A 12,598-nucleotide genomic window follows, 5' to 3' on the forward strand; every position below is an offset into this window, starting at 1 on the left:
CTATGAACACCAATAAATGTTCTAGTATAGATATTAAAGGGAACGTGTAATAGGACCACTTTAATATCTTGTAGTGTAGAGATTCATTAACCTTCTGTGGTCTGAGTCATCATTGGTCATTATCCTATGTTTTGGATAAAAGCAAAAAAGGCTTTTTTTAAAGACTTGTATGAACAATAAAAAAAATACATATTAGGATAACATAGGGTTAGGGTTATTGCCAATGGTTGCTTCACAGGATTCATTTCATCTCTAAGCTGCATGATCCTGTGATGATTCAGCTTGGCATTTGCCATGAGTTTGCCTTTCCCACTGATCCACTGCCAGACCAATCACACTGGATGAAACTGCATGCAGCATGATGTTCACCACGGTGTTTCCAGACTCTTCTGTCTGCCACATGTGTTCAGTGTGAACCTGCTCTCATCGGTGAAGGGAATGGGACATTGGTGGTGGACCTGAAGGTTCTGGTGCTCTCTGGATAATGCCAGTCAAGCTCTTCAGTGGTGGGCTATGAACACTAAGTCCAACTAATGATGTCAGGCCATCATTTCACCCTAATAGAGTGACAATCTGATCAGATACATACACATGAGCATATCACTGGAAGTCATTTTGTAGGGCTCCAGCAGTGCTACCCCTCTTCCTCCTTGCACAAAGCAGCAGATTGATTGATAGTGATGTCCTTCTGCAGCCCTTTTGTCTCCTTGTGTGACAGCCTATCTCCTGCTGCAGGTACCATCTCATGCTATAACCAGTGATGAGCAAAACAGGAAAAAGCTAAATTATAGATAAACAAGTTTTTTAATTATTTACTTTTTTCTAATAAATTAATTAACAATAACATCTCAATACATTTGCTGTTTTTATTCAAATAGAATACATAATAGACCAAAATATTTTTGATTGTTTGCTGTGCTCTGTATCTTTATGTCTGTATTTGTCTTGGACTGAGAACCACCACAGTACAATATCATTTGGGTTTCGTATTGCTAAGTCTTCTTTACGTCCTGTAAGTTGTGAGGTGGGGCTTCCATGGGTTGGACTTCTATCCCTTATTGGATTTTGATCTGGGGAATTTGGAGGCCAAGTCAACACCTCAAACTGGATACTGCCGTTGCCTTCAAACTATTCCTGAACCATTTCACTTTGTGGCAGGGTGCATTATCCTCCTGAAAGAGGCCACAGCCATCAGGGAGTGCAGGTTCCATGAAGAGGTGTACGTGGTCTGGAACAATGCTTAGGTAGGAGGTACATGTCAAAGTAACATCCACATATAGGTGCAATGGTGACAAGATAATCAGTGCTGTTCACGTCACCTGTCAGTGGTCATAATGTTATGCCTGATCAGTATGCTTCCATGTTACTGTTTACTAATTAAGGTCATGACTTAGTTAAGGACTCTTGTTCTGGTTAAACTGAATACATAACCAGATCAACTTTCCTATATCATGTGCAAAATTATAGCACGTGTCATATTTCCACATCATATTTCACACACACACATTCTTGTTAAATTACATTCACCAGCCACTTTATTAGGTGCACTTTGCTAGAACCCAACTGAACTCCCCTTTGCTTTCAGAATTCAAGGCAGAAACATTCCTTAAAGACTTTGGGTCATATTAACATGATTAGCATCACATAATTGCTGCAAATTTTTTGGCTGCACATCCCTGATGCAAATCTCCTGTTCCACCACATCCCAAAGGTACTTTATCAATTGAGATTTGATGACTGAATTCTGACCCTACCAGTCTTCTACTCTCCCATTTTTGTGAGCCTATATGAACTCCAGCCTCCAGTGGCACAGTGCTGTCTTCTACTGCTGTACCCCATCTGCGTCAAGGTCTGATGTGCTTTGCTCTTCTGTATACCTTGGTTGTAACAAGAGGTTATTTGAGTTACTGTTCTTATCATCTGGAAGCAGTCTAGCGTCTGATATCTGATATCAGTGGGGCATTTTCTCCCACTGAGGTTCCACTCACTGAATATTTGTTTTTTGGACTCTGTAAACCTTTTGCTGGTTGTGTGGAAAACAAATCTCAGGAGATCAGCATTTCCTGAAATACTCAGATCAGCCCATGAGAGACCAGCAACCATGTGGTGTTTAACATCCCTTAAATCACCCTTCTTCCCTACTCTGATGCTGGGTTTGAACTTGGTTGTCTTGACCATGTCTACATCCCTAAATGGGTTGAGTTGCTGTCATGTGCTTGGCTGATTGGATACTTCCGCAGATGGGAACAAATATACCTAAACAAGAGGGCAGTGAGTGCATAATTAAGAGATAGAATATCCACACATCATTTGTCTAATGCAGGACTGAGATAGACTTACATGTTTTCATTTCTGTAAAATCACCATTTTAAAGTAAAGTAACTGAGAAAAGACAAGAACAAAGAAAATTTCAAAAAATATTTTAATAGTAAAAAAGTAAAACTCTGGGTGCAAGAAAGCCATGATGCAGTTTGTAGATTGCCAAATGACATGAGTATAAAAACTGTAACAGCATCAGAGGAGACAACTAAATGAGCTAAGTCATTTGTCTGCATGCAACCATGTAACTCAGAGGACTGTAAAACTGTAGACTGTAGAGGTGAAGAAACAACAAAAACAAAACATGAAATATGGCGACATTTTATAAAACAAAAAAGAAAACAAACAAAAATCAATAATCAAACAATAAACAGCAGCAGGAGCGAAAGTTGACGTCAACTGACCCACCCTCTTTAACCCCTTTTCTCTGTTTATTAAATAAAGGAGAAAACCGCAAAAAAAAATCTTACAGGGGACCTATTATGCTTTCCTTTTGTCTGTGATGATATTCTGTTAATATGCTCAAATTAAAAATAACTAAAGTCTAAATTAAGGCTCTGTTTATCAGAGGAGGTACTCCTTACATGGTCATCCCAGGTACACTACAAAGACTCTGAATACAGAAGCTCCGCCTACCAGTTGTTAGAACTTTGTTTCTGAGGGGCAGCCAATCAGAAGAAAATTGGCTTAAATGGGGAGGAGCCTAAGCACTTTGTTTTAGACAGTGGATGAAGTGAAGGGCTGTGCTATTCAGTTCAATCCAATTTCATTTATACAGCATTGTGCTAACACCCACAATAAGATTTAAAAAAAGGATGATTCTGAACTGTGGATCACACCAAGCTAAAGAATAAAAATATGGAACTGAAAATAGACACAATAGGTCCTTTTTGTAAAACTCTGACAACTTCAAGGGAAGCAACAGGCAATATTCTATAAAAATGCTACAGCATTAATGAAAATGTGGCAATACAACTGTAGGACCCTAGATGCAGTCTGATTTCTTGTGCTTAAAATGTATACTTTTATTCTGATAGTCTGGTGCAGACAGGAAGTTTGGCAAGAAGAGAGTGGAGCCACACGGTTTTTTGACCTCTCAATCTCTCTTCATCTATTTTGAACTGAACACACACAGGTAGTCTCTGGCTTAGTGCATAAAAGCTCAACTTCTGTAACAATATTGAAGTAAAAAGAGTAAAACTGGCCTTTATCCACTGACCTACAGTAGGAAAAAAAAAGATGTCATTCTTCAGTCATGGTGTATCGTTGGCTGTGAGTGTCTGGGTTCTCTGAGTGTCATTGTCTGCAGACAGCAGCAGCTGGTCTGAGGAGCTTTGAGCCTCGGGGTCATCAGATGCTTCAGCAGGCTCTTCGGGTAAAACTGAGTATGTTGGGACAGCGTTGAACATGATAAAACCCACGGTGATGACAACAAATGAGACGATGTACAGGGCTGAAAACTGAGACACACAACAGGGACACAGATTAACGCTAGAGGATTTTGTTCATGTGTGAGGCCTTTTTTGCTTATAAACTGTCATTAATAATAATAATAATGGATTGGATTTATATAGCGCTTTTCAAGGCACCCAAAGCGCTTTACAATGCCACTATTCATTCACTCTCGCATTCACACACTGGTGGTTGTAGCCACAGCTGCCCTGGGGCAGACTGACAGAAGCGAGGCTGCCATATCACACCATCGGCACCTCTGGCCAACACCAGTAGGTGGTAGGGTAGGGGGTAGTAAGGGTAGGGGTAGGCGGTAGAGTAAAGTGCAGAGAGCCCGGGGATCGAACCTGCGACCTTCCGGTTACAGATGCGCTTCCCAACCCCCTGAGCCACGGTCGCCCCACAACAACTCCATTAATCAAACATACACAAGCCCCCAACACAAAACTGAGTAAAGAAAAAGGGTTTAATTTCAAACTTTGAACAGAAAACCAACAGGGCTGTTCAACAGACCACTGGGCAAACAATTATTCCATAAAGAAAAAACAGTCAAGAGTAAAAGCTAAAGGTTAACTAAGGCAAGCTGGTAGCACACAAAATAAAAGCTAAGGGTTAACTAAGGCAAGCCAGCATCACAAAACTCTAATGAAACTAAGTTCAGCTGGTTTAGCAAACAAAGAGCAACACAGCAAACAGTTTCAACAAACAAAGTTCAAGTGTGAGGCACCGAGGAGGAAACTGCATGTCACTTCAGAGCAGCAGTTCCCCATTAATCAAATGGAGTTGTTGTGGGCAGTGTAGTATTTCAGGTGTACGTCCTCTCCTGTTGTAATCCACCTGCTACAGTTAAACAACTATGATCTACCTCAGGGGTAGGCAACTCCAGGCCTCGAGTGCCGGTGTCCTGCAGGTTTTAGATCACACCCTGGGTTAACACACCTGAATCAAATGATTAGTTCATTACCAGGCCTCTGGAGAACTTCAGAAATGCTGAGGAGTCATTTAGCCCTTTAAATCAGCTGTGATGGATCATGGACACATCTAAAACCTGCAGGACACCGGCACTCGAGGCCTGGAGTTGCGTACCCCTGCTCTACCTTGTGTACTTTGTGGTTGGGTTTTGACTTCTTTTTCAGACCGTTTCTGCATTGTTCTGAACTAAAAACAGTTCTAGGAGGTCAAAACTTTCCAAAAGAAAAAAAAAAACATTTAAAAAACAAGCAACAGTAACAAGAACACAAAATTCTTCTTCTGTCAAATCCTAGCCAACCTTCACATATCCATTAACCCTCCCCGGGTTGACTGGCAGCCTATTGTCATGTGATAAAGTCAATTTTTGCTGTTTATTGTTTTTTATGCAAGTTGAAATGCCTTCTTTTTTGCAAGTCTTGTCAAGTCAACTTTAGAATAAATCTTACAGAAAATCTTCATCAGCTGATCACACTTCTACTACCCTGTGTAACGTATCGAATCCTTAAGGAGCTATGGGGATGACAGGGTTTGCTGATGCATAATAGATGATACAGGGATCTTGACCATCCTCTGCATCATTTACTGGGCATGCTGCTTGAACATTTTCTCTAACGTCAGCCTTAGATTTACTGCCACAAGGTCAGATACAGGAAATCATTACCCCCTTATTTAAATGCACTCCTAGCATTTATTTTACTGAACAATATACCTATTTGATTTTCTAAATATTTCTCAAAAGGACAAATTTTCTCACTGGTCATGTGCCTGTCATCTTGTTTTTCATGTTCTAGTAGAAACCAACTGGTTCAACACAAAATAAATCTTTTAACTAACCAATTAAATCATTTGCATTTCCTGCGGCTGCGAGACAAGGCAGAGCTATCGCTCATTTCTCTCATTAAGGACTGACATGCATACATACAGACATCACAAACTCACCTTGTACATGAAGAGAAAGAGGCCACAGAAGAGGCTGAAGAGGTCAGCGGTGAGCAGAGAGAGGTTCACTGCTGTGGCGCTCGTCATCTTCACCACTACAGGCATGAAGCTGTATAAAGCGTACATGCACAAGGTGTAGACTACAAACAGCATGGCTGCAGAACACAATAAACAGATTTGAGTGAGAGGCAGTGGAGTGATATTAAGATCTTCTATAAATGTGATTATGTTGCAGTTTAATATGACAGTACAGAAAGTGAACTCACAGATGTGAACGTCCCACTTGATTTCTCCTACTGCACGTGTTTCTAGCACAACACTGCAACAATAAGCAACAAGTTAAAATGATGAGGGAGCATCATTAATAAAGGGTATTGCATCACAATTGGGTACTATTAGGTATTACATCATTAAAAAAATCTTTGTTTGCATGTGAACTCATTATACATGAGTAAAGGTTGAGCAACCAAAACTGGTTCCTGAAGGTCCTTATAAGTAAGATATTATATCATCATGTTGCCTAGCAACCACTTACCAGCGGCCTAAAATGACCTGTTTGTAGCTTCATGTATTAAGAAGAGGATGATTTTGATTTCTGTTTAACTTTCAAAACACTTAATATATATCCACAAAATCTTCAGTATGTGTAGCATATTGTGACATCATTGTGTTACCTAGCAACCACCTATCGACTGACTAAAACCACCAAAAACCCACATTTTTCCTGTTTCTTTGTTTGTTTTATTAATTTGTTTTATTCACATTAACACTGGTGCTAGCCTTGGTCATCCTCAAATCCTCCATATTCATACATATACCCACAACCTAAATTTAAATAAAGCTCAACAAGCAAGGTCTTCTCACACAGATATCACTGAAATTCATAGAAAGTATAAGAAAACAGGATGCTAAAATCACAATCATAATCTCAAAATTTTCCATTTTCCAACTATTCTTGTTAACATCTTCTATAGTGTCTATCATGGTCTCATCTATGTGTTTTTGCTCTCGCCTTCTTATTGTTCTGAAACCAGATTAAACTTTTAAAACACAAGTTGCTAGCAAATAAGCAAACTGTGGGTAATTCTCATTTCTGACTCTTGGAATGCCTTAAATTCATAAAATGCATTTAATGTTTTAAATGAGCGACCCAGTCCAAATAGAAAAATAATCAAAGTGTTTGTGAAGGTCAGGTCCTTTGCTTGTCTAAGACCTGAGGAAAGACCCAAAGGATTTTGAAACCACAGCTATCGCCCCCTGCTGGCTGTTAAAAGGAATTCAGGTTTAACCCTTTAAGACCTACCATAGAACCAAGTCCGCCAGAGCTTACTTTATATTTTTACATGCTGTAGTGCCATTTTTGGGAGCATTTCAAGTTGCTATACATCAATACAACTGTTATAGCCCATATTTTAATCATATGTATGTACGTATGCATTAAGTCCATAGTAACTACATTAATTGCAAAAAAGTGCAATAAACTACAAAAAAATAGAAAATTGTTTTTGGTTTTTTTTACATATATTTCTACTTGTAGAAATTTAAGAGGCTTATCCCTCAAAACTTTAAATACAAAAAAGTTGCAAAAAATAGTTTACAACAACAGGAACTTTATTTTGACTGTCTTCATAGTTTTATTTTTGAGATACACCAATTTTTATATACTGCAGGAAAAACGAAAAACAATCCTATGATGCAAATTTGCAAAAAAACACAGCATGTGCATCAAAATAAACTATTTCCAGCAGTGCAATTCGAGTTCTAAGCATCCCAGCAACTATTCAGAAAAGCATAAAGTCAAACATGACTTATAAAAACACCAGTATAGGCTCTTAGGGCCTACAAGTAAAAAACTACATTTTCTGCGAAAATGACATCACTTCCGGTTTCGGGCAGGAAATGGTGGACATGCGATCGTTCGCGCTGACGTCTGTTTCAATGTAGGAAGTGTTACGAACAGCTGATCAGATCGGCAAAGCGTGTTTCTGGAATATTATGTTTTTGTTCCTGCAAGTGCTTTTTATGCAATTTTTGCAAAGCTATATGTGGAAGGAAACCGTGACTTAGGACAAGCTGATGGCATAAGATGTAAGTACAACTCCTCCGGTTTCATATGCAAAACAAATTATTGCGCTAGCTTATGCGGTTGCAGAGCTACCGGGATTTAAAAATAGTTACGCAAAAAAGAGCGTGCCCGCTCCGACCGGCTTCAAAGGGTTAAGACACATCTGGTTCATCTATTAAACAATGTGGGCTGGCACAGAGCTGTGATGTATATTATCTGACGGCAAAAAAGTGACATTATTCACATTATAATAATGGTATTAGCACATTAATAGTGGCTCAACAATAGTCATTACTCTGTAACAACAGTACAGAACAAAACTACCTGCTGTGTCAGTGGTGCAGAAAAACACAATATCTTACAGTTGTACACCGCTGATGAGAGTCCCAAACAGGCCCATCATGCCCAGGAATTCAACTCTGCTCAAGTTCTTCACTGTGTGCTCTTGGCACATGTTGGATATGGCGTAGAGGACGGCGCTGAGCAGGACCAACCCATCGCCCAACAGTACATCACTGGCTGCACAGAGAGAAAGCGGCAGTTAGTATAAGACACAGGCACAATTCCAATTTAATTCAGTTCAATTCATATCAACATCTGCCTCTCAGACACTGAGGAATTATTTAATATGAACCTACACTGACTGCGTTACGAATCTTTTACAGTGATAAATGTATTTTTGCCTGTTTGTTTGTTTTTAGTCAGATGAGGATACTGGCTGTCTGAATGCCTTCATGCATCAAGAGGATAAACAAAAAAGTCTGACATTAACTTTGACTGAGGAAAATGTTCTTACTGGATCCCTGGTCTCTTCCAGCCAGAATGTCAGCTCCTACCATGGCCCCCACCCCCAACAAACACACTGCTACAGCTACAAAGTGGATCACCCGATATCGAGTCTTCAGGAAAAACCAAGAAAGTAACATCAGCACCGGGATCACAAAGCAGTCCAGCAGCTGAAACACACACAGTGACAAACAGGCGTTAACATGAGGGGGAGGGCAAAAGACATGTTGCACTTCATGCAAGCCAGCTTGTTCCTCACAAACAGACCTCTTTAGTATAACCTCCTACAATGTGAAGTTAGCCAAACTTGACTAAAAAATAGTCAAGTTTGGCTGTAAACCCAGAGTTTATAGTCTATAGAGTATTATTACATACAAAATAAACATTGCACTTATTTCAACAAGACTTCAAATTAGCAGCAAAGACAAACTCATCAGAAAAGCAGCATCAGGCTCGCCCCCTGCTGCCCAGTGAAGTCTTTTGGTTAACCAAACTATACATGTGTTCAAAGCAAAGTCAGGAGAAGAGTCTTTACTGACGACACTCTTTTGTTACCTGTATACTTGTCAGCGTGGTAAACTGGTATGCCTTCACTACTGCGTAGTTCGCCTCAACGTCTGCTATAGCCATCCCCAAATACTTCCACCAGTTGGTTTTTAAAATCTGTAGGATGTTCCTGTCACCTGAACAAACACATCAGACTGAATTCAAATGGTCCATAAGACCCTTTAAACATCTAAACACTGCTTTACACATACATTTGGTGATCTGAACAAACTGTGAATCATTAACTCCTTTGTGTTATTTTCTGCTCCTTTGATCTTATTTTACTCACTGTTCAAAGGATATTATAAACAAAGGGAATTAAATTAAGCTTCCTTTTAGAGGAGTTGATGCTGTGTTGTGTTATAACCTGGATAATGTTCATTTATTTGCATTCAAATAGTGGTTACGTGATATGATTATGACGTCAACGTGATTCTGCTCCATTGCTAAATATTTTGTATCCATTTGTAATTAATTAATGTGTATATGTAAACAATTTATGTTTACGATAAAAGGTGGATTTTCAGAATAAGAGCTCTAGTACTAATATTTGTTTCTGTCCGCTAATATGCTTATAGTGAGGAACATGAGGACAATTAATCATCACATAACACTGCAGCTTCTGTGAACTCTGCACAGAATTTTAGTTTATTGTCTATTGTCCTTTTACCTTGTTTTGTGCTATATTACAATGATGGAAGCTCGGATGACACAAGTCTTAAATAATGAGGCGATCTCTGTGAGCCAGACACTCAGACTTAAGCTTGTTTTTTCTGCTCTTTATGAGATCAGTGAGAGCAGATAATGTGATACTATAGATTTTCAGGCACAGAAGTCACAATCATCTGTGGTTCAAACCTTCTGCTTGCGATAGGCAGACAATCAGAAGAAAGTTGTGTTGAAGGGGGAGGAGCTTAAACAGCTTGTTTCAGACAGAGGATGATCTAAGAGGCGGCACCAAGTACCTTATAAAATCTTTTTTTTTCTTTTGGCTGCTCCCTTTAGGGGTCATCACAGTGGATCATCTGCCTCCATCTCATCCTATCCTAAACGGCTCCTCTGTCACATCAACCCTCTGTACGCAAAAAGGAGGAGGACATGAGGGGCTGATGTGACAGAGAAGGATTATTTTTTAACAGTGAATCAGGCAAAGCTACTCCAAAAATAAAAGCATGGAGCTGGAAATGAGGTTAATACTGTACATCTCCTTTAAAGTTCACTCTTGTGGTCTCACCACTATTCCTTTTCCCGCTAAATCAGCTTACTTTACCATGAATTTGCAGGTTCATCAGTATGATTGATGCTACAGAGAAACATTTACTTATTGTGACTCACTGAGAGCAGCCAGAATGTCAAATATCCTGAGAGCATGACAGTCTGACCTGTGCGGGTGCTGAGGTGTATTGTGTAGGTGAACAGCAGGAGGGCGTAGTTGAGGAAGCTCTGCAGCATGGGTGTCTCCACTTTGGCATGAGTCAGGTACTCACAGCTGACTGCTGTCCCACATATCAGCAGTGATAGGACCTGACCCATCAGTATAGTCTTCAGCAGACTCCTGGTAAGTGAAGAACACAAATCATGCATCAAAAGAAAAACACTGTTGTGAATGTCATGATGATATTCCAACTTGCAATTTGCTTAGGGACATCTAACCGAATATTGGTAGGGGTGGATGCATATATTTGCATATTCAGCTGTATGTGCACTCTTGACACTGTGTGGTTTAGAGAAAATCCCAAATAAATAAACACTTGTGCACCTGTTTTTTTTGTTTTTTACAGTTATTAAATATGTATGCTGTACAACCATTCAACTCATTCAACCATTCAACTCTTGAAAAAATGTGGATGTAAGTTCTCTAGTTATTTTACAACCCTGGTGATTCCACACCTGTTACATTCACTGATACAACATACATTACAGTAGCTAAAAACGAGATTTACACATCTAGATTTGTGCTCACCACGTGAAAACATCTCTCAGGTTGTATCTGTGCAAACCACAGCCAATCTTCATTTCCCCACACAATCTCTCCTCCACGGGCCCCTCCATCTCTCTAAGAGCTAAACACATAAAGACATAAAGACATGGACACCGAGCAAGATTAAAAGCTGGAAGAAAAATAATTGGGAATTAGTGTCTTTGGCTTTCAGTATCTTCATCAGACTGCCCAAGTAGAGCATGACACCTAATCTCCAAAGGACTGAGGTTAATGTACAAACACATTGAATGAAGTGATTAAAACCGGTTATATATATTTCGTTACGAGCTTTGTGTACACTGGAGGCGTCGACGCTGATAGGTTTACTATTACATGCTTTAGTTAGAAAATAAATATCCCGAATTGTAGTGTAGCTCGTAATGATTCGTAATACGTACTTAGTTACGTTAAAGCAGGCATAAATAATTAGTAGCAAGTACAGAAATATTAAACTTCAACTTTTCAAATGGAGTTTGGTGAACCTTGCGTCATTTATTACACTCCATTAGCTAAACAGCTAACAAAACAGCGAATTAATCAATGAATATAAATAAAACATACATTTTGACGTTCAATTATGTGGTGACATCCTCCAGCTGTGATGATTTCATGTTTATTCAGGAAGAAAAAAATCTTTGCCCACGCGGAGACACCTCTCAACCAGGATGAACAGGACTAACCTCGTGTTCGCGTAGGACCGCCCCTTACGCTCTGATTGGTTGCAACGAATTCTAGGTGACGTGTACACAGTGCAGTCAAACTTATGAAGCTGATAAAGAGGATAATTACAGTAAGTTTAGTCATTTAAGAAAAAAATAACACAAAACGTATTTTATTAGGGATGAATTATTGTTATTAGTATATTTGTACAAATTGCACATTGATTCTTTGGCAGTGTTGTTTACGGAAACTTTCATGCTTATAAAGTCCTACTTGCTGATCGTGTTTGTGGTGTGCGGTGTGGAGATCTGCCTTTCTGATTTTTCTGATGGGCTAGCACTGCATCTCTATGCCTTGTTCCCGAGTTCCACATAATGTTCCACATTTTTTGCAGAAGTCAGCATGTGAGTCTAACAACACACACTTTATGTTTTTAAAAAGTTGCTGATCCGAAAAAACCAAAGAGGAAATAACCAGACAGACGAGTAGACAGGGTGACAGTTATCAACAAAAGTAGGCTACTAGCAGAGGCTAGAAACAGAGATTATATTTCTTCCGTATTAGCCTCTCTTCATTTGCTTCCTCTTAAAACCCTTTTAAGATAAGATAAGATAACCTTTATTACAGGTTCCCACACATGTGGGAAATTTGTTTTGTTACAGCAGTGAACAGTGCAAAGTTGCATAGAAAAATTAGAGAAAAAACACTGGAATAATATATCTATGAGATACTGTACACAATAGAATAGAATAGAATAAAATACTATATACAATCGAATAAAATAGAATACAAATGGTATATACAATTGAGTATAATACAACAATGCCAGAAAAGAGTATTGCACTTAGTGTTATTGCTATTGCACATGTGTGGATGTG

General features: G+C 39.2%; 1 protein-coding gene across 1 annotated transcript; it reads right to left on the minus strand.

The window, feature by feature from the left end:
* Nucleotides 1-2,403: 2,403 nt before the first annotated feature.
* Nucleotides 2,404-12,598, minus strand: slc35f2 (solute carrier family 35 member F2). The gene is made up of 9 exons (XM_084940864.1): nucleotides 11,622-12,598; nucleotides 11,043-11,142; nucleotides 10,462-10,634; nucleotides 9,089-9,216; nucleotides 8,544-8,703; nucleotides 8,110-8,266; nucleotides 5,949-6,001; nucleotides 5,683-5,837; nucleotides 2,404-3,779 (listed from the first exon to the last, which is right to left on the minus strand). The coding sequence occupies exons 2-9, from the start codon at nucleotides 11,129-11,131 to the stop codon at nucleotides 3,573-3,575; spliced, it is 1,122 nt and encodes a 373-aa protein (XP_084796990.1). The 5' UTR covers nucleotides 11,132-11,142; nucleotides 11,622-12,598; the 3' UTR covers nucleotides 2,404-3,572.

This window comes from Perissodus microlepis, chromosome 10 (assembly GCF_051167445.1).
Source record: "Perissodus microlepis isolate ML-2025 ecotype Zambia chromosome 10, ASM5116744v1, whole genome shotgun sequence".
In the NCBI taxonomy this organism is placed as follows: Eukaryota; Metazoa; Chordata; class Actinopteri; order Cichliformes; family Cichlidae; genus Perissodus; species Perissodus microlepis.

What these genes read in the sequence shown, in the direction of transcription:
- slc35f2 (XM_084940864.1), bottom strand. Translation starts at nt 11,131, where the DNA reads ATGGAGGGGCCCGTGGAGGAGAGATTGTGTGGGGAAATGAAGATTGGC. An exon ending in CCACGCTGACAAGTATACAG is followed by an intron (nt 8,704 to 9,088) that starts GTAACAAAAGAG and finishes TGTGTGTTTCAG; the next exon opens with CTGCTGGACTGCTTTGTGAT. An exon ending in CTCATCAGCGGTGTACAACT is followed by an intron (nt 6,002 to 8,109) that starts GTAAGATATTGT and finishes TTATTGTTGCAG; the next exon opens with TGTTGTGCTAGAAACACGTG.